General features: G+C 52.8%; 7 protein-coding genes across 7 annotated transcripts; 4 read left to right on the forward strand and 3 right to left on the reverse strand.

Moving 5' to 3' along the window:
- Positions 1-527: 527 nt before the first annotated feature.
- CMQ_630 (high affinity methionine permease) lies at positions 528-2,811 on the forward strand (the record flags this gene model as incomplete). Its single annotated transcript, XM_014317709.1, has 10 exons — positions 528-786; positions 840-907; positions 959-1,130; positions 1,197-1,292; positions 1,345-1,607; positions 1,674-1,767; positions 1,825-1,999; positions 2,056-2,192; positions 2,257-2,509; positions 2,574-2,811. The coding sequence occupies 10 exons, from the start codon at positions 528-530 to the stop codon at positions 2,809-2,811; spliced, it is 1,755 nt and encodes a 584-aa protein (XP_014173184.1).
- Positions 2,812-3,176: 365 nt separating this feature from the next.
- CMQ_1261 (uncharacterized protein) lies at positions 3,177-4,796 on the forward strand (the record flags this gene model as incomplete). The annotated part of the gene is made up of 1 exon (XM_014318340.1): positions 3,177-4,796. The coding sequence occupies one exon, from the start codon at positions 3,177-3,179 to the stop codon at positions 4,794-4,796; it is 1,620 nt and encodes a 539-aa protein (XP_014173815.1).
- Positions 4,797-5,458: 662 nt separating this feature from the next.
- Positions 5,459-6,256, forward strand: CMQ_1185 (NAD dependent epimerase dehydratase family protein; the record flags this gene model as incomplete). Its single annotated transcript, XM_014318264.1, has 1 exon — positions 5,459-6,256. The coding sequence occupies one exon, from the start codon at positions 5,459-5,461 to the stop codon at positions 6,254-6,256; it is 798 nt and encodes a 265-aa protein (XP_014173739.1).
- Positions 6,257-6,416: 160 nt separating this feature from the next.
- On the reverse strand, positions 6,417-12,822 carry CMQ_677 (uncharacterized protein; the record flags this gene model as incomplete). Its single annotated transcript, XM_014317756.1, has 7 exons — positions 6,417-6,841; positions 6,893-7,130; positions 7,291-7,427; positions 7,492-10,630; positions 11,474-11,970; positions 12,301-12,554; positions 12,629-12,822. The coding sequence occupies 7 exons, from the start codon at positions 12,820-12,822 to the stop codon at positions 6,417-6,419; spliced, it is 4,884 nt and encodes a 1,627-aa protein (XP_014173231.1).
- An 804-nt stretch (positions 12,823-13,626) lies between these two features.
- On the reverse strand, positions 13,627-14,809 carry CMQ_1343 (g-patch domain containing protein; the record flags this gene model as incomplete). Its single annotated transcript, XM_014318422.1, has 2 exons — positions 13,627-14,731; positions 14,787-14,809. The coding sequence occupies 2 exons, from the start codon at positions 14,807-14,809 to the stop codon at positions 13,627-13,629; spliced, it is 1,128 nt and encodes a 375-aa protein (XP_014173897.1).
- Positions 14,810-15,292: 483 nt separating this feature from the next.
- CMQ_1686 (uncharacterized protein) lies at positions 15,293-15,885 on the forward strand (the record flags this gene model as incomplete). The annotated part of the gene is made up of 3 exons (XM_014318765.1): positions 15,293-15,442; positions 15,508-15,620; positions 15,684-15,885. The coding sequence occupies 3 exons, from the start codon at positions 15,293-15,295 to the stop codon at positions 15,883-15,885; spliced, it is 465 nt and encodes a 154-aa protein (XP_014174240.1).
- A 1,834-nt stretch (positions 15,886-17,719) lies between these two features.
- On the reverse strand, positions 17,720-20,868 carry CMQ_546 (uncharacterized protein; the record flags this gene model as incomplete). The annotated part of the gene is made up of 3 exons (XM_014317625.1): positions 17,720-19,479; positions 19,542-19,976; positions 20,043-20,868. The coding sequence occupies 3 exons, from the start codon at positions 20,866-20,868 to the stop codon at positions 17,720-17,722; spliced, it is 3,021 nt and encodes a 1,006-aa protein (XP_014173100.1).
- Positions 20,869-20,903: the final 35 nt, after the last annotated feature.

Here is a 20,903-nt window from a genome sequence, read left to right on the forward strand (position 1 = left end):
GGGTGCAGCGGCGAATTTACCGTGCAGGCTGGCGACATTGGCGACTTGAGGTATTAGCAGAGGAGGGCCGCGAGTTGATAAACGTAAAAGGTCGTTTCAAAGCATTTTGTTGGCGAGTTAGAATGGCGCAGGTCTTGGCAACTATTTCGTCACTGCCCCTTGGTATCACGTCTCGGGGGGCACGTTTAAGATTATACCGGGACAGCAGCGAAATCCGTTCAAGAACTGCATATCCATGTATTGGATTCTGTATCTTACTCCTGCATTTTCAGCGTCGTACGCAGGGTTATATGTGACTAATCGTATTTAACACCATGCCGTTCTGTTTGCAATTTCGTCATCTCATGCCGTGCTTCTAATGCATGTACAGCTACAACAGCGGACCAGCATGGTAGACAACGGGTGGCTTGGCGTCAATGGCCTCCTTGGCCACTTGTATATAATACGGCGACACAAAAGGGGTTATTGGACGATCCGACACACCTGCATGTCTATTATGTACTCCTATTGATCGTCAATAAAAGGCAATGGGGTCATTGAAGAATTTTTTCAGTGTCGGTGTTGGCGGAGAACTTGGGGCTACAGTACCTGAGAGCTCGGAAAATGTGTCTGATGGAAGCCTGAAGTATGTTGGTGAGAAGGGTGGCAACGATGCCCCGTTGACATACCAAGAGGCATCCGGCGCCCCTATTGAGCACAACTCACCTCTGGGCTATTCTGTCGGCCCAGTCACTATTGTACTCATCAACGTCACTATGATGATTGGCACCGGCATCTACTCTACGCGTAAGTGTGCACGGGTTGAGGCTTTAGTGGGAACGATTACTGACCTTTCTCAGCATCTTCCATTCTTTCGGGCACCGGCTCCGTCGGACTAGCTTTGATCTACTGGACTCTCGGCTATCTGGTACGATTGTATCTTGAATACCGTGACTATAGTCAACTGACTTGGATGTAGATATCTCTTGCATCGGGCGCCGTCTATCTCGAATTCACGGCATACTTTCCGAGCCGGTCCGGATCCGAGGTCGTCTTTCTTGAGCAGGCCTACCCACGACCAATGTGGTTCTTTCCCACGACTTTTGCTGTCCAGAGCGTTCTTCTGTCCTTTGGAAGTGCCAATGCAGTCGGTGAGTATAACCCTTCCACGCTCATTCTCAACCCAGTGCGATGCGGTGGCTGATCTGATTGCATAGTCCTGGCCAAGTACCTGTTTGCCATTTCTGGCCACGCCGGTTCCAATTGGCATGTCAAAGGTGTGGCTATTGCTGGATACACCATTGCCGTTTTGTGTAAGCGCAGCCAGCCTCAACTCGTCTTGATGTCTTTTCTAATTACACGAAGCCTTGGTCTTTAACACAAAATACGCGTTTCGCGTTTCCAATCTCATCGGCATCGTCAAGATCTCAACGCTTCTGTTCATTATCATCACTGGCTTTGTCGTCCTCGGTGGTAACACATCGGTCAAAGACCCCAAAGCCAATTTCCGCGACGCATTCAAAGGCACCGGATCGGCGGGTGCATATGGTGCCACGACGTCACTTTACCGCATTATTTTCTCCTACGGCGGATACAATAATGCATTCAATCTTGCTAATGAAGTAAAGGTATGTTGTACTTCCCGGTGATAGTTCTGCTGTCAGGTTCAATTGCCTAATCTGACATTGGTATAGAACCCTGTAAAGAAGTTAAAGGTCTATGCGACTGCTGCTCTAACCATTGTGTACATCCTGTATATGTTGGCCAATGTGGCATGGCTTTCTGCCAGTAAGACTTGTGCCATGAAACTCCGCTCGAGTCGCAGCCTGACTGATTCCACCACAGTTCCCAAAGAAGAGCTGCAGACATCCGGCCTCACAGCTGCCAGCCTCTTCTTCACAAAGGTTTTCGGAAACAGCGGCCACGTCCGAGGACTGAACTTTCTGATAGCCCTGAGTGCATTCGGAAACATCATGGCCGTCATTATCGGCTTGTCCCGCAAAATCAGAGAGTCTGGACGGTGCGTAAACTTTTGTCTTTGATTTTATGCCGGAACTGGGAGCTGACAACAGACAGACAGGGCGTTCTACCATGGACCAGCTTCTGGGTAGGGACCAAGCCCTTTGGAACACCCATTGGTCCCTACTTTGTTGTATGGGGCTTGACCATGTTGATTATTTTGGCCATCCCCTCGGGAGATGCTTTCAACTTCGGTAGGACATACAGAGAGGGAAGACTTGCAGCGAGCTGTAGTGGTATCAGCTAACAATTGAATAGTGAACGATCTGAGCACCATTCCCAGCGCCGCCTTCAACTTGGCCATGGCAGTCGGTGTTTTTGTCGTGCGATGGCGCCGCAAACGTGCTAATCTTCCTGAGCCCGAGTTCAAGGCCTACAACTTCGTCGTAATTTTCAACATCCTCGTTCAACTATACCAGCTCATCATGCCTTGGTATCCCCCCTCAGGCGGCATCAACGATGGCGACGTCAGCTTCTTCTATGCAACCTATGCAGTGACTGGAGTTGGAATGTAAGTGGACTACCTCCTGATGTGCTACTTTGTGTGCCCACCTGGTTCTAATGATGATTGATAGCCTGATCGCATGTGGATCTTACTACTACTTCTGGGTCAATCTGCTACCGAGATGGAGGGGCTACAAGCTACGCCAGGAGATTGTCACGTTCGACGATGGTGCACGGAGCCATCGGATCACCAAAGTTCCGGTCAGCGAGGCTGAGCAATGGGATGCGGATCATGATGCTACCGGGCGTCTGCGCAATACGTACGTCGCTGAGTCCGAGGGTCATGAAAAGGATTCCCATGATGCATGATTTGCAAAGCGGCGCTGCGATACAGTTCGTATTTTAGAATAAACACCTCGGTTGGAAATTGCGCCTGTGCTTTCGTTACTGAAAAGTTAGCAATCAGTATGATTAGAGCTGCAGTACGAAAAGGACTCCCCTCGAAAGCCGTATGTTGATCTTTACTCATTACATAAGCAAGAAAACCCAACACCGGTTTGTGTCATCCATCTCACCAGTTGACTTACTGACGGCTCTTCTTTATCCTACAAATGAATTGTCCGCTGTATTCTTTTACCCTATTTACCCTCTAACAATATCTTTCCCTTCCTTTTTTTTCTCCTTTGTCACGGGCGGAAAACCGAAGCGACGAAACCACGTCGACCGAAAATACGATGTGGACTCGGCAAACAGAGGCCAGTAGCGGCGCTACAACGCCGGCGAAAGAGGTAGTTCTCCCAGACTTGGCACCGCCGTCAGACGACGAGGCTAAAGGCTACTACCGTCGTCTGCCGTCATGTCCTCGATTGGTCGGACGCACATCTGGCAAGGAGCGGTGGTATTCTCCGTTCCCTGGCGAGTCGTCGCTGCCCAGCAGCGAGGAGATTTCCACCATTGGACAGCACACGATAGTGTCACTGTGGGAAGACCTTCTCGAGTCTCATGTCATGACGATCATCAAGGACCTGCCGTGGACCTCCGTGGACGTGTTGCGCATCGGGCTCAAGAGCGTTAAGAGAAGCGACAAGCCGGTCATTGTCTGGATTGGCGTCTCTACCGCCGACATACCCTGGCCGAAGATCGCTGACGTTCTGCGTGCATTCCGCGTTGTCCTCGATATGCGGGGCCTAAACGATGTCGATGTCGAGATCCGTGTTGCCACCGTGTCGCAGGCAGCAGGCCCAGCTCTCTTGCCGGCCAACAGCCTCAATATGTCTCAGATGGATGTTTATCTACGCCAGCTGTACACAACAGCGGTTGGGCAGTCGTTTGCGTCTGCAAAATCTGATAGGACCCAAGGATCACTCGGTATGTATCTTTGGGCGGCCAGATCTGGCAACTCTACCGAGCTCTTCGCCCTTACATGCCGGCATGTGGCGCTGCCAGACACAAAATTTCCAGGCAACCGCCCATACCGCAGATGCTTCCAAGGCCAGCCGGCCAACAAAATGATCATACCGGCCACCGGCAGTTGGGAAGACTGGAACGGCGAAGCCGAAATCCTTGTTGAGGAGTGCAACAAATCCCTGCAGTCCGCCCGACAGGATCCAAATGTGGAACCTGTTGATATTCAATTGGCAGAGCTCCTGCTGCGTAACGCCTCGGGCTGGAAACGGACCGTGGACTCGCTGCAACCCATCGACAATCGGGTTGTGGGCGAAGTCTTCTTCTCGCCACCCATAGGCAAGGCGTATGACAGCAACAAGGTCAACCCGGGTACTTTTACTCGGGATTGGTGCTTGGTCCGTATGGATCTCAGCAAGTTCCCAGGCCAGCAGATGCCACAAAACGTCGTCGATCTTAGGCACAGAGATTGGACCCAGATGCAAATGACGAGACTCCTGAACCCACATCCCCAGAGCCCCCACAAGTTCACCTTCCCGGAGGGTGGTCTCCTGCGTCTCTCCGGTGTGATTCCGATGGAAGATCTGTGCAAGCCCAATATGCTGGACAAGAACGGGGAGGAATGCCTCCTGGTGGGCAAGCGCGGTTCCGCCAGTGGCCTAACGTTTGGCACCGCCAACGAGATTAAATCTGTTGTGCGCGTATATCGTGGCCTGGAAGACTTCATGTCGCGAGAATGGCTGGTGGTCGGGTTCAACAAACGGAATGCGTTCTCCAAGAAAGGAGACTCCGGCTCTGTGATTTTCGACATGCACGGACGGGTAGGCGGCCTGCTGGTCGCGGGCTCCTTGGCGGGCTCCAGTACATACGACGTGACCTATGCCATACCGATGGCGCAGCTCCTGGCTGACATCAACGAGCACATGGGATACGAAGTCAAGATGGTTTAGGGAAATCAATCGACCGGCTCTCGTGCGCGTTGACGTATAGTGGGATCCGGATGTGAGGCTTATCGGTATTTGTTTTTGCCGCAAATTATTATTCGATTACCAAATGGCGGACTTGCGTCAATCTGTGTCTAATCATGGTTAGCCTGATCGCTGTCGGTCTACTTTCATGTAGAATCCCGTGAGAAAAACATAAATACCATGGTGATAACAGAGGCAAATTAAGTAAAATCAGAAAGAAACTCAAAAACATTCAATAACAATGGTAAAACAATCTGATAGATTTGCAACGACTCGCCACCAGTCCACTGCCTAAAGTCTACGGCACGGAGGGCGAAATGAAGGGGCAGGCCTTTTTTGCGGCTCAAGAGCTTGTTACGGAGTACTCCGTACGGAGTACTCCATTGAACTTCGTGTGCTAAGACGCCCGGCATTCGGAGTATCTCTTAATCCGACATCACATTGTTACAGCACGCCTTCAGTACGTCACAGCTGCATTACAAATACAGCTTGCGTCTTGCTAACCTGATTGCCTGTCGATGCCAAAGACAAAATCGACACTTACTCCTACACTCACAACTCGAACCAGTCGAGTACTGGCAGAAGGAAACCGGACTCCACTGCAACAAATACCAAACCATTTCCAAGACCACGCTGCCGCCGCCATGTCATCGCCCCACGTCCTCCTTCTCGGCGGCCACGGAAAGATCGCCCAGCTGCTCACACCACTGTTGCTGCGGCGCAGCTGGTCCGTCACCAGCATAATCCGTAACGCAGACCAGGTGGCTGCCGTACAGGCGCTTGGCAACGGCGCACCGGCCGCTGCCCGCCTTACCGTCTTGGTTCGCAGCCTCGAGGATGTGCACGTCCAGACCGACGCTCAGGCGCTGCTAGACGAGCTGCGGCCCGACTACATCGTCTGGAGCGCAGGCGCCGGCGGCAAGGGCGCTCCGGAACGCACACAGGCTATCGACCGCGATGCCGCCGTTGCATTTGTCGATGCTGCCGCCGCCACGCCGTCTGTCACCCGCTTCCTACTGGTGTCCTATCTGCTTTCGCGTCGTGGCAAGGCCTCATGGTGGGATGACGCCTCGTGGCAGAAGGGAGAGGAGGTCAACCGCTCCACTCTGGCCCGTTATTACGAGGCCAAGCTTGCTGCCGACGAGGCGCTGTACCGTGCATCCCAGAGGCGCGGCTCCGACTTCGTGGCTATTGACCTGCGCCCCGGTGTTTTGACCGATGGGCCTGCTGGCCCTGTCGAGTTGGGACGCACAGCTAAGGCTCTTGGTCCGACAAGCCGTGCCACAGTTGCCGCCATTGCGGACCTGCTCCTGGCGCACCCGCATGCGCGATCGGCCTGGGTCGACGTGCTGGACGGTACGGAGGAGCCAACCGCGGCTGTCAACAGAGTGACACGTGAAGGAGTCGATGCGGTCGAGGGTGAACCCGTGACAAAAAATTAGAAAAGAGGACTGATTGTGCTGTGCTCGGCTAGAATAGGATCAAATTGCAAATCCGTACATCTGACTTTCGGAGCCTCTCGTGCCTTCGGATAATCGGGTCGTCTTGGATAGTGATACACGTTGCTGTACAGCCCTCCGGCGTCGTCTCAGGGAAGCCGCATCACGACGCCTCCACCAGGCCCGGTCGTCCCAGCCGATCGACGACGCCTGCCTTGAGCCGTAGCCGCTGCTCAATGACGGCTGCACCCACGCCCTGCGCTCGCAGTTCCAGGATTTCCCTCAGCGTGCTGGCAGAAAGAAACTCGCGGCCCAAATTGTGTGAGCCACCACCGCCACGGCCTTTGCTTGCCACGTCGGCAGTCCGCTCGGCCGCTTGGTCATCGTGTAGTCGGCGGCGCGCCTCGAGGACCGACAGCGTCGTGTTTTTTGGACTCCGCCTCTGTATGGCGTATGCGGCCGCTGTCGAGTCTATTCCGCCGGCCGACGACTGCGGCGATGTCGGGTTGGGCGTCACGGCGCCGAGCTGGCGTAGGCGATCGGAAAAGGCGGCTGACCAATCGGGGTCGGAGCCATCGGCACGTATCACTGCCTTGTCAGCACAAAGGAAAAAAGCTCAGACAGCAAATAAGAACACACCTTCGTCCTTGGAAAAGGATGGCTGCCGCCGTTCAGGGCGCAAGGTGCTGTTCGATATATCCGTTGCTGGCCGTTCAGCCCGCTGCGACTGGTGAGCTGGTGGTCGTGTCGATCGTGCTGGCCGTGCTGCTCGTTGTGTATCGTGTGGCAGTGAAGCACCAGCTGCTCTTGTTGGATATTTACGCGGAACACCGGTGCGCGTAGCCTTTGAAGCTGAGGAGCCCATGATATTGATTTGCTACCGTTTGCGTTGGAGATGCAATGAGGCACAAAACTTCTGCGCGCGAATGTATGGCTTTGTGGCTTTGTGGCGTGTGCACAGAACGAATTGTGCACAGTGTGCAGTCACGTGTGCTTCCCTTTCAATCAGCGCTGTGTGGAATGCTGGACTCAGGCACCTTCGGCAGCGGCGTATCCTCCACGACCACGTCGTCAAACGTCAACGGTACTGATTCGAGGGCCCGCCGCCGTCCAAAGAATGGAACTCGTTCTGACAGCTTGCTCCACATCCCACGTTCTTCCACGGCTTCGAGGGCTGCCGATGTTAGTCAGCCATGGTAGCCTCTCAGCAAGGGACTGAAGACGACACGAAATCTTACCTGTCGCTACACGTTCGGTGATATCGTCGATCACCATAAGTTGCTGCAGCTTTGTCTCACCGTGGAGGAACGCCACCGGTCCGACATATTTCGTCTCCTTCTGAAACCCAAAGGCCGAGGCCGACGACGACGGTCGCCACATGTACTTCGCTGGCGTTGGATCCTCGCTGGCTGGATCCCAGACAGCTTCTGGGTCCAGCACGTCGTTCTGCTGCGTCCAATATTGCTCCACGGCAGGTGTCTGCAAGTGCACCGGCCAACGGTCTATGTGGAAGAATTGGGGCGCCAATCCGCAGACTTGTGGCAGCGCCCAGTCCCAGAGAGACCCCGATGGCCGTGGAGCAGCCGCTGTGGGCAGCGGTGTCAGAGCACGCTCAGCCTCGACGAGCAGCTTGTGGGCTATCAAATCTTGTGCATATTTTGCCGGCATGGTGCTGCTGCTCTTGGTAGCCTCAGGGTCAGCAATTCGCACAACGTCGGGAAAACCACAGTTGACGTTGTTTTTGCTCGTCATATTTTCGTATTTCTGCTGCCACGCGCTCATGCACTCCTTTACTCTGTTCTTCTTGTCGGTCTTGGTCTGGGTGGCGTTCAAGTCGTCGCTGGCGCTGTCTGCCTGCTTCCACGCGGCATCCTCCCATCTGCCACGCTCCACCATCTCCAATTGTCGTAGCGTGCGACCAAAGCGGAAGGCAAGCCCGCAGAAGAAGTCGTGCACCTCGGCTCGCAGTGGCTCCTTGGTGCGTCCGCTTGCCACCGTCTTGGCCCAGGTGTCGTCCACCTCCAGGGCTCGTTGGGGTGCACCGATGGCAATATCTGGATCCTGCTCGTCAGCCCCGGGGTGCGGCCGCATCAGCCACGACCATCCTTCTTGGCCTCCCGGTGGTTCTCTATTTTTGGCCCATATGCGGTGCTCTGGGTGCAGAGTCAGCCTTGGCCGCTGAACAATGCCACCGCCACGGTTGCCTTCTCCGGAGCCCGGCTTATATGGGCTGAACCTGCAGCGGCCGGCTTTTCGGAGGCGGTCGCAGAAGAACCGGGCGTCCCCGTAGGAAAACCGCACACGCTGCTGCTGCTGCTGCTCGTTTCCTGTTACGTCGAATGGTGCTCCATCCTCGTTCATTGTGTCCACGAGCACCTTGATCGGCACCTCCGTGTCGACTGTCTGAAAGAGCCGGATATCGCTGAGATCATCCATGAGCCCCTGAAGTCGTTGTGCAAAGCACTGGTACAACGCCTGTCCGCCTCGGTCTTCGCTGTGCCCCTCTTCTTCTTTTTCGTGTGCTTCCCGCAGGTCGGGGCCTGCTGGAAGCGGCAGCATCAGTCGACTGTTGGTCGATCCCGTCAGTAAGAAATTGAGCCACCGCGCTTCAACCTCATTGATCGGCCGAGCCACACGAAGCCTCCTAATAGCGGCGAGTCCGGTGATCACCCTCGGCTCCCAGTCGTAGAAACTGCGCAGCTGCAGCGCGCTGTCCGGCTGCGACAGTCCACGCAAGCCCTGTGCTGTGTATTTGCGTACGTTGCGAAGAAGTGGCCGCGGTGCCACCTCCAAAGCGCGCTCCAGCAGACGGGCGATGGAACGCAGCAGCACCAACATCCTGCGATCCTGCTCCATGAGTCGAGGCAGTGGCCGGCGCGGGAGGCCTCTGGGACTACCGTAGCCGAGGCTGTACGCATCGGGAAACCGAGGCAGCACCGCCCAGTCCGGCTGGTCCTGATTTTCAGACTCTGTTGCCATGCGCGCCTTCTCCACCCATTTGATCCGGTGGCGCCGGTACTCCGCCATGTAGGCTGTGTACGGATGCGTCTGCTTGCTGATAACGGGAAGCATGTTCTTCTCTTCTGTATCCCCCCGAGACCCGCCTGCCACAAGCTTCGGCACCGGCAACAGCTGTGATGCTGCCCTGGTCGATTTTCCCATCCCCGCCCCGACCTCCGCCTTTGTAGCCCACGGCCAGCAACCGCCTGCTGCTGCAGTCCGCCTATAGATGTTGCGAGCTGGTACCGGTAGTGCAACACGACACCATGGCGAGCCGTTGCTTGCAGCAGTATTTTCCGACGACGAGAATTCTACCAAAGCCAGCTGCAGTGCCGCCCTGCGGGCTCCGCGCTCGCGCGCATAACTGGTTGCATCCTGGCCGAGCATGGTGCCATCTGGAAGTCGCCTGACGTCGTGTACTGTAGCGCTGCTGCCATCTCTGCTGTATATGGCCCAGCCACGTTGAGCAATAACACTCTGGTAGAACTCTGCATTTTCCCCGTATGCGAGATTCTGACCTCCGGCCTCGGCCGCTGCGACGGCTGTCTGCGCCCGCTGCAAAATTGTGTCGATAGATTCGCCTGGTTGGGCTGGCTGGCCCATCAAATGACCATCGTCTGCAGCAAGCTGCTGGTAGTAGCTGGTCGCATCCGGGTAGTGCTTTAGAATACGGAGGATGTCGTTGGCACTGCCATCAGTTGTCTTGCGAATATCTGCATTTGGTGCAAGCTGCTGGCTTCTTGGGATTGCCGTACCCGCAGCATCACTCTTCACTCTTTCGACACATAAAAGGCTACTGAACTGCAATTCTCGTGGCTGCATCGTTGATATCGCAGCTGGGCTGTGTAGGACTGTGGCCTGCTTGGCTATATTGTACTGATGCGCTTCGAATAGTCTCTGTAGGCGCACCAGACGTCTTGCCTCCTGTACTAGCATACGTGTATTCTGGCCGTACACCGGCGGTTGGCGATTTGCCTGCGGAGGTGGCAGTGGGAGCAGACGGTCCGGACCATCGGCTTGACACTGGTCGGCCTGTGTGCTGTCCCCATCTCCGAGTGGTACCTCCTCCAGGAAGTCCAGGTGTGCCTCGATAAATTTGACTCGTACAGGCCAATCCTCATCCTTGTAGACATTTTGCTGAGACAAATATGCAACAACCTCCTTCAGACTATCACCTACTGGTGGAAGCCGCATGCCGTTGAAATAGTGGTCCTCCTGGCAGTCTTCGGTGTCCGCCTGGAGCGGGCTTTGATCCCATTTCAGCTTGTCCGCGCAAACTCTGGCGTAAACCTTGGTCTCATCATGTGCGGTGTCTCCCTTCTGTCTGCTTTTGGAATCGTGCTGTTCTTGCTCGATCCCATCTTCGTATGGTGCGTCCTGGTTGGATTGACAAAAAGTGGGAGGTGTCGTTTTCTGGTCAGCGTCGATGACTGGATGTCTTCTTGATGAGTATAAGCCCAAACGGTTGCGTCGGGAGCGCAGTGGAGTGGACAGCTTCGCAGGTAGTAGGCGAGATATTGAGGGAGTTGCTGGTACAGCCACTCCTTTCCGAGGTCTCTTCTTGCCAGCATATTTTCTCTCAAGACGTGCGTTGGTTGACATTTCTACGTTTTAAGTAACGTGTTTGGCAGTATTCCGATTCGTAACTTGATGCGGGGGTTTTTGTTTTTGTAATTCGGACCTGTAGCTGTATTGCAAGCTTCAGTATGATGTCCATGAAGGAAGTGACTGAAATTTTATTTTCTGCCTTGCCAGGGAAAGGCCTTTTTGTTCAATGGCCCCTTCCGGAAATGGCATCTTTCGGCTCCTACACGCGGGACAGAAATTAAGCTATCAAAAAGAGAGAAATTACATGCTTGGGTAACACCAACCTCGCAATAACTCTTGCTGTTTTCGTCCGTTTGGAGATTAAGATCAAGTGATGAGACAGAACAAAGGAAACCAACATCCGCAATATGGAGCGTGGGTCAACAGATGGTTGCGTACGTGTAACTGCAACCAAATATATTGATCTAGAACAAAGAGAAGAGATCCGGAAAAGGAATGGGAAGTTATAGAAGGAGGCATCGGTCAGTGCTATTTTGCAACAGTCTCAGGGAACGTGCAAGTTTATTGGGAAAAACATCCATGTCTGCGCTCTTTTTCCGTAGGAAGCAGAGGATGCTTACAGCGCATTTATTATGTGCCTTCATTCTCCGGTTGCCGCATAGTCTGTACAACCTCTGTTTCTCCTGAAGCCAAGTCTCGCTGTTTTATGCCGTGATCGCGGTCCTCGCTGCAGTTCTCATCCTCAAAATCGTGGTCGTATCCGTTTTCGTCCTCGTCCTCGTCAGCCCTTGTCCTGTCGCAATGCTTTAGCACGTCCGCAATCCACTCCCGCTCAGTCCTAGCCAGCCGGTGCAATAGCGACAGGGCTGTGTATGCTCGTGATAGACATGTCTGCCCCTCTTTTCCCTTTCCCTTGCTTTGCGCCACCTCATCCCTTGCAAAGTCGGCCAAATCTGCCTCTAGCTGCTGCACAAACATCTGGCCATCCCACTCACTCCTAAATTGGGCATGGAAGGCTGGATTCAGTGCCAATTGGGGCAGTGTGACGGCAACGAACTTTATGAGAATTTGGCGGAGCGGCCACAAAATCCCATCTACTTCTTTGCAGAGGTCTTCGTCCTCCACTCTGCTGTGGTCTCCGCTGTGGTATCTGCCCCGTGCTAGCAACGCTGATGGTTGTTCGTATAGTATCGTCAGAGCCCTTGCGCAAGGGAATGGCGAGCTTCAAAACGGAATAGTCAATGCTTGGAGAGTCGCAAAAAACGGCCGGGGTCAGATACATCTGTAGGAAGGATGTGTAGCGAGTGATGGCAGCACCAGCATAGTCCATCATGGGACTGCATGCGACTGAAGCGGCAGTAATGAACATCGCAGTGTTCGTGAGAAGGCAGTCAGCATATAGAGGCTCGGAGATACAGTAAACAGCGCCAGGGTATTCTGAATTATCAGTAAGCAACAACTGAAAGCCAGGATCGGTATATCTGGGAGTTATGGCCTACCATGGGTGTATAGGAAGCGCAGGACATTGGCAAGCTGCCCCGGGTCGTGATTGTGTAGTTCCATTATATGTAGACAGCGACTTGGCAACGCCTCCAACCCGAAATAGCTAATCACCTTGTCTCCTTCACGTGACTTCCATGGCTCTATGCGAGGAGAAAAGTATTCGCAGCGGTCGAGGATTTGTCGGTGCAAGCGCCACGAGAAGAAGCCACAGATGACCACCACGTCCCAGCCAATAGGATTGTTCCAGAGCCTTTCAAAAATCTGTCAGTTCGAAACAAAGCAAGGAGAGTAGACAGGCATATGCTCAGCGACATAGAAACTCACAAGGCGTCTCCTTGATTCAGAGCTCGCATCATAGCCTCCCTTTCCTTCCCAGCTTCGTCTGGCGATTTTTGTTGTTGAGCTACAGAAGGGTCTGCGATATCAACACTTGTGATGCCTGTGATGCCAACACTTTCTCTGGTGGCTTCGCCTTCCTTCTCGGCTGATTCTTGCCCCTCGACGTCTGCTTCAGACATCTCAATTATTGTAGGTGTGCCTTGAAGAAAATTCTTGCTGCTGGTATTGAAAAGTATTACATGAAGAGATAATTGTTAGATAATATGTGGCTGCCTGGCATAAATATCACCTCGAACATCATTATCGTCTCACTGTGAGCTTCGCTTGTATTTGCCCTCTCTCCTTCCTGTACTCGCCTCGTTCGACAGCGCGGTGGCAAACATAGCTTTATTAATTCACTTTAACTTTGAGTCGTGCTGTTCACTCAGGCGCAATGCTACTGTATGTGTTATGATTGAGGTCATCAAACAAAGTCACCTGTAGGGACTCTAAATTGAATGCCTGTCCCAAAAGTAAATGCGAGGTGCGGCCTCCTTACGATAGTTTATATTTGAGTTTTATGGCCATGTGCTTTTCTTTCAGTACAAAAACGTGAGAGAATAGAGATCATCTGTTTTTGTGAGGCTATGTTGAGGAAGAAAGGTCGTTTTAAATATTCGACAGCCTCGGAGGTTCATGCATACCAACGTCGTGCGGGGTTCATAAGCTGTTTCCGAATCGGGAAAAGTCAATAAACATGGAGGGTTAGCTCAGTGGTAGAGCGAGAGATTGCAGATCTCTAGGTCGTGGTTTCGAGTACCACACTCTCCTTGTAATTTTGCCTATTTTCTGTCACCTTCACATGGGTGTATGTTAAAGCTAGAGACACTTTTTTTGTGTACAAGTAATGCATGGCTATGTATATGCTCTTGTCGATCTCAATCTGCAATTGATCCGGCGTACAGTGTTCGCGGCTACTAGCATTAAAAGCAGTTTATTCGCGCCTAGACGAATGCTGCATCCCGAGCATCCAACGTAGTCTTCACATCTATACAATCTTCAAAATCTAATTCTATGTCTTGATCATAAAAATCTGCCGTATTGTTAACCTTGATATTCGAATCTAGGGGCGTGGAGCATAACCATACCTGCTTTAAAGCTTGAGGGTCCATAACCGCCGCTCGCTTTTGAGCAATATGCCGTCTCCGTGACATGTGACGCCCAAGTACAACAGGCAATGGCGCTGTTGCCGCCAAAGAGTCCGAAGTTGCAAGCTTGTCTCTTTTCGTCTCGGTTGATGAGTCGCCGGTGAGTGCTGCTTCTTTCCGTCTCTTCTTCTCATCTTTGTCCTTCTTATCTTTCTTGTCCTTCTTCTTCTTCTTCCTATCCTTCGTAGACTTTTCTTCGTCGGCTGTCACCTCGTTTTCGTCTCTCTTCTCCCGCCTGCTCTTCTTCGCACTTCTCTCTTCACTTCCGTCCTCAAGCTCGTCGTCGTCCCGCGCTGCCTTCCGCTTCTTCGACGCCTCCTTTTTCTCTCTCTTTTCCTTCTTTTTCTCTTCCTTCTCTTTTCGCTTCTTGTCTTTCTTCGCCTTCCTCTTAGCAGACTCATCGTCATTCGAAGAAGACTCCGGGGTAGAATCTGTGGCCTCGTTGCTGTGTGCCGTTGACGCCGTCTGTTGGCTGCCATTCTCTTCCTCTTGCATGCTGTCACCCACCAACAAACCGCCCCGTACAAACCGCATTGGTCCGAACTTGCGCTCGACGTATAGTGTCATCTTGACGCTCTCTCTTGCCTGCTGCTTCTTCTCAATCACGGCCTCTGATGTGCCGTTGAGCCGTCCTAAGAGGTCCTTAAACCCATCGAGGCCTGTACACTGGTCGCCTGAACCGCCGTTGGCCGGCTTGGCGCCGATGCCCAAGTTGTCTTCACGCAACACCGCTCTTATATATGAAGCGCTCGCTGCCGTATGAAATGCGGAGTATGCTTCGCTTTTCCTTCCGAGGTACTGGCCAGGTTCCCATCCGTGTGCGCGCAGCATCTTGTGGCCGAAGGCGTTTGTGTTGCGTGCCCATTTCGTGTTGTTGGGATCGTCTCCAATCTTGCGCTTGCTGAATACATTCTGTCAGAAAGTACGTCATATAGTGGCACATCTAGAAATCATACTTTTTTACTCCGCCGAGCCCCATCTTGACGGCTTTTCAAGAAATACTGAGTTGGAGGCTGTGTTTCTTGCGATGAAGAAATTAGCGGCAATTTTTTTTCTGCCGTCATTAAGCTTTTGTGGAGTACTCCGATAAGCGCTGATAAGTACAGCCTTCTGGCGCTACGCATTGCTTAAGCAGCCAGCCTTACCTCTGCAAAATGTATGAGCTTGTGGTAGCTTGCCTTATTTGGACTCGTATGGATTTGCTTGTAGTGATAGGTTGCATTCATTATATGTGTTCTTTCCCGTTGCGAGATTCGAATAGGTACACGGTCGTGCCTGCTGGTTTTGTATTTTTCGAAGCAAAAAATGCATGGCACCTTCCGTTTTTCTCTTTTTACTAAGAGGAAGATTTCGATGTCAGGCACGAGGACATTTGGCAGGCGGCAACATTTGTCTCTGGCCTCCGAATTCCAATCCTATATACCTCTTTAGGTTGAGAAAAACGAATCTGCACAATCCCATCATGCCGTCTAGAAAATCGGGCGCCGCCACCCAGAAACAGCACGATATTGATAATACCGTTACGTCTATCGATGTGGACCTCAGCAGTGACATAGACGAAGGTTTCAACCCCGTGCAGGCTGCGACAGACCTGAAGAAGGTGGTTGAAATAGTACGCAGAAGGATTTTTGCGTCGAGTGCACGAGATAGTCATTAACATACGAAATATTGTCGCAGCACAAAAAGCGCCGCCATGCAATGCGCAAGAAGATTGAGGCCAGATACGAGGCTCGTGTGACCGACATTGTTAGGCGCACAGAAAGGCGTTTGGCCGAGCGTGATGAGAGAATGTAAGCCAGGTGGAATCGACCCATTCGCTATCGACGTGTCTTGACGTTCCTGAACCATTCCAGCGCCGAAGTTCGTGGGGAGCAGCTGGCACGCCTGGTGGCTGCAGTGGAAGGGAAAGACACCCAGCAGCGCTCGGCTGCCGGCAAGGTGGCGCGGTTCTACGATGGCTGCATAAACCTAGCGAACGTTATAGAGAGCGTTTATACCGGGCTGGCAGCAGAAGCGAAGGCGGCAGATTTGGTAGCGTCGGTATCTGGCGAGTGACTGAGAACCGTCAGATGACAGCATGCATCGATCGGCCAAGGGCAATACAGGCAGATGGTGGAGGAAGAGAGGCAGCAGGATGTAGGCGCAGGTGTGTGGTGAGGGAATTAAGTAGCCGTGGTGAAGTTTCTCATAGTCTAACAATGTCATAGCGCTCTACCATAGCCATGGTAGCAAACAGACCTCCCAGACCAAATCCGGGTACCTCGGTTCTGCTTTCTCTCCTTGTTTTCATATTATCACTTGAGGTTGTACCCGGCCCCTTCTATACCTTAAAACCAAACCCAGCCATGCAGCTCCGGTATTGATCAACTGTTGATTTGCAATCTTGTGCCGGATCTGCGGCCTTTGAGAAAAGCATGCACTCATCACGCTTCGACTTTTCCTCTGTGCATACACAGCAAGGCTGTGATCTGTTAGCTAACAAGCGACTACCGAGAACAAGACCGGGACTGACCCTGGGCTTAGATACTGGCGCTTCCGAGGTGGCAACAGCCGACTGTGAGGAGACCGCCGATGCTGTAGGGGTTGCATTCATTAGCTTCACAATCGCGTCGCATCGCAATGGATTGTGGTGTTGCTGAACAGCCTACCCATTGGCATTGTTTGTTGCGAGGAAGACATGTCTTTTTCAATTTAAATGTAATGTGCGATCTGATCCGTAGTACACCAAAATAAGACTTCACTTATGGGCCGTTGTGTGGTGGTGTTCGTCGTGAAAAAGAAATAAGAATTCGCGAACGCTATTCAAATTGAGGCGAACGTTCAATTTGTCAGTCGACAGAAAGTTCTACTAATACGGAGTACAGCGCCTCCGATGTCAGCCGAACGCTATTGTCAGCCGATGTATTGCACGTGATCTTGTCCTAAGTCCCAAACCCAAAATGAGCACCACCGCAAGGTGGCCTCGTGATATGTTGCTATTCTTACGCAAGTCATGGATTCTGTCCGAAAAGTATTTACACTGAAATACAGTACTCGTATCAAGAGAATTGCGGATCGCATTGCGATCTTACAGGGCACACCGACTCTGGCGAGCAATGAGAGGACGTCATATCTGAAACTTGAAACCACTTTTCCGGAAATAAGTTCGCGTGGAATCTGACTGCGTCGTAGAGCAACAGAAACAGGGTTCCGTTCAAGTAAAAAGAGGAAGGTTATCAATAGAAGAAAAAACGGAATTGGTAAGAGGCATGGCAAGTGCAAATATATCTCACAAAACTCTCTTTTGCTTGCATCTCATCATATAAAGAAGGAGGGAGAGAGGAGAGGCGATAGCTTTTTACAACAAAGTTGGAATGGCGCTTTGGGATGTCTATGACGTGCAATCTGGGTGATGGTATCACGTTATAAGCGTCGTATTATGCTCGTTCCGCGTTTATCACTAGTCGAAAGGTGTGCGTATTCTATAACATGGGAGGCATAATTTGTATGCGACAATGAAGTATAAGAAAGTCAAGAACAAATTGTAGGAACCTTTTTTGCGTGTTGCTACATGCAAACATATGCACTATTTGAGTTTCTTGGCGATCTACAAAACACGCTGGACAGTTGACAATAATTTGAAGGTGGCATTAGATAATTATGGAACATGGCTTATTCCCAAGTTAGCATCTACGATCTTAAGGCTTCAGCGTCATTTATCGGAAGAGACTCGTCAAAATCGCCTTCTCGGCGGGGCTGACGACCTTGTGAGCAGACTGTAAGGACGGTGAACTGTAGAGGCTGAAGGATGACACTAAAAGGACATTTGACAGTCTCTCTGCCTTCTGTGGTTTTCAGAGGCGAAGCGTTGTTCCTGTGAAGACGTCTTCGCCCATATACCACAACACTATTACCCTATCATCTCGCCCAAGAGGAGACTGCGGTAGCTCTCCATTCCTTCGGTGAGGCGAATATACGTGCCGGCAGCCAACATCTGGACCTCATTCTCCTGTCCGTCGCCTCCAGCGCGCGTGCTTTGTAGCACCTGCATGAGCCAATCGCGCGTTTGGACCACCTCACGCGACATGTCGCGACATATTTCGCGCATTCGGCCCTCGTTCACGTCTAGCAGCGCCAGCAGCGCAAAAAGAACCGCGTGGGTTACAACAAGATCGCCCACACAGTGCGCCTGCACGCTGCTGCCCAGGAGTAGGCTCCACAGCTCGGCCGTCATGTCTGGCAGCGCCAGCGCGCCGGGACCGACTGCGTGCAGAGACACGGCCAGCGTCTTGAGATAGAGCGACAGGACAGACGGCTCAAAGAGGACATTGCGCGTGTTGCGCGCGGCGGCGGACGAGCTGGCCGCCAGCATGTGCAATGCCAGTTGGAAGCGCGCTGCTAACGGGAAGAAAATGGCGGTGGCAATGACGGGGGCTGCCGTGTTTGTTGTCGTGGTGGCCTTGGCCGTCTTTGTGGGCTTGGTGGCTTGTCTGCCAACATTAAGACGTGATGTGAAGGACGAAAGCTTCAGGAAATTTGGGCCTGTTGCTTCATCGGCTGCCTTGGCCGCGATGGGGCCCAGGAGCTTAGCTGTAAGCGAGTCGGCAATGCTGTCGAGAGCACCAGGTGGCAGGGCTCTTAGGCTTGATGACGGTGACTGGGGATTACCACCCGATCCATGGCCACTCGCAACAGGCTGGCTGTACAGCCGTTCCACTCGCTCAGGAAGTTGTTTTGTTGGAAATGTAGCTGCAGACGCGTGCTCAGAAACATCGAAGCCGGCCAGTTCTCTTGCGGCCAGGCCAAGTGCCGTGAGAATCGATGCTCGCTGCGCCAGCGAGTAGTCGCCCTCGAAAAACATCGATGCGAGCCATGGGCCAACCATCTTGGGCTGTGCAACCACAATGGAGACCATGCCTTGCAGACGCAGCCGGTGGAAGTCATCCATGTCGTAGGTGTCGTGCAAGCCGACGAGGATGGCGGCCAGATCCCGTGCGTGCTGCTGGACTTCTGTTCCAAACGTGGCCTTGCGTCGGATGAGAATAGGTGCCGTCGTGAGAGCCGACCTCTGCTTGTCGTAATTCTCTGTGTCTTGGAAGTATGTTATCAAGTCACGGATGTACACTGGCGCTTTGGGCTTGTCTCTTCGCAGCATAGTCGGATCGTCGTCTGAATCTTCGGCATCCGAGTCTGGCTTCCCGTAGGGAACTATGTCATCGTCATCATCCTCGGCACTGTCGTCTAGTTCTTCAATCACAAATCCGGAGGACTTTGGAATTGGCACCGGTCGTCTCACTGCCGCCGTTATTGTCGTCTCTTGTGGTGTTGGTTTCCTTTGCTTTGCCTTTTCAGAGCTTTTCACCGGCGGTCCTCTTGGCCGCAGTATATCAATGGGACCAACACCATCATTGGTATGCACTAATTCCTTGTACCATTTGGCCTCCTCGGACTGCATTTCCTCCATGTCGAAATTTAGCTTCTTTCCGCCATCCACCAGACCAGACAGCGCTTCTCCGACAACCATTCCCAAGAACCGGGCTCTGGTTTGTGACGCACTCAGTCGGTTGGATACGGTACTCAGATACGTGCGTGTTCTCAACAAAGCAGCGAGAGCTCGCGAATTCGTGCGGTGGACGTATCCGGCCGCAAGCAGCAATACCTGCGCCTTGGCTGCGCACAAATCTGGTCAGCATGCATGTGATCTAAGAAGGAGATGACAGCTGCATTCGAACCTTCTTGCTGCATGCTTGGCGTGTGCTTGATGAAAAGCTGGTCACCGAACTCGGCCAGCGACTTTCCCAGGATGTCCGACATGCTTTTGCTGTCATTGGCGACAACTGCCATGGCCGCGCGCCGGACATCTATCCCATTCTCCAGGCCAACACCAGGCGAGGACAATAGCCATGCGACGAGTTGTTCCTGCATCACACCACCGCCTCCCACGATTTGTTGAATCAACCCAGCCATGGCTGGTATAATCGATGCGTCTTCTACAGTAGACTCTCCAGAACTTGGTCGGCTGAATTTCTCTGGCATGAGCCCCAAAATCCCGGCAAGCATCTTCTTCTGCTCGTGTGCTGGCAGTTGTTCTAGCAGACAGCTGAATTCGGCCGCGCCGTTCTCAACATCGTCGAGGAGGTCGTACAAGAGGGTCGCAATCACAACATCTAGCCAGAGCGTCAGTACCTGACTCTCCGAGCGACAATTTACAATCAGTTCTGGTCGAAACGTACCAGGATAACCAAGCCGCATGGCCTTTACAAGCAGATCTCCACGCAGCTTCTTGTCTTCGGGGTTTATGTCCTTCGAACCCCATCGTATGATGCCACGGACAAGCCATTGGCTATAGGCTTTTCCGTCTGCTATCCAGTAGAGGACTTCGTTCTCCAGATCCCGAGACTGTTTTTGCACGATTGACGTTGCCTCTGCGGCAAGAGACATGATCCTGCCGCTGCCCACCATATTGAGGTACTCCTGGGAGAGCGGTCGTCGTTTTGTGTCGGAGACGACATCGGAAACGCTGGCGGTCCACAGCTCGGAGACAGAGGATTCGTCTGCCAGCAGCTTGCATATCACTGCTACCACAGCTCGAAGCTCCCAAGAGACGTTTGACGACTGCTCTTTCGTGGCGCTACTGGTGTTTGCCTCTGCAATCAGAGCACGAAGTCGGACAGCTAGGGCGCTGAGCCCTGTAACGCTGCGTAGGCAGGCTAGAAACAACTCCAAATCGACATGTTCTTCTTGCAAGAGCGTCCAGTAGTTCGGAAGGATGGCTGTGACTAGGACCTGGACGATTTGCGCCGAGAGAGGGGTAGGTTCGTGAACGTTGAAGCTGGTATTGTCCGTGCCCAAGAAGCGCAATGAGGAGATGAGAGAATCGTAGCCCGGCTCACTTCGGAGGATCTCGAGAGCTTCGTCGGCAGAGCTGGCACTGCTCTGCTGTCGCTCGGGCGTCTTCGATGGTGCTGCAATTGCAGGCTTCACCTTCTGGAAGAGCGGGGGCTCCTCCCTAGCCGTCTCGTCATCTTTTTCGCTCGAGCAGAACAGTAATGCGTCCATCAGATTGCGCAAGTCGATTATAGAGCTTTCATCTG

The sequence above is a fragment of the Grosmannia clavigera genome, assembly GCF_000143105.1.
Source record: "Grosmannia clavigera kw1407 unplaced genomic scaffold GCSC_140, whole genome shotgun sequence".
NCBI lineage: Eukaryota > Fungi > Ascomycota > Sordariomycetes > Ophiostomatales > Ophiostomataceae > Leptographium > Leptographium clavigerum.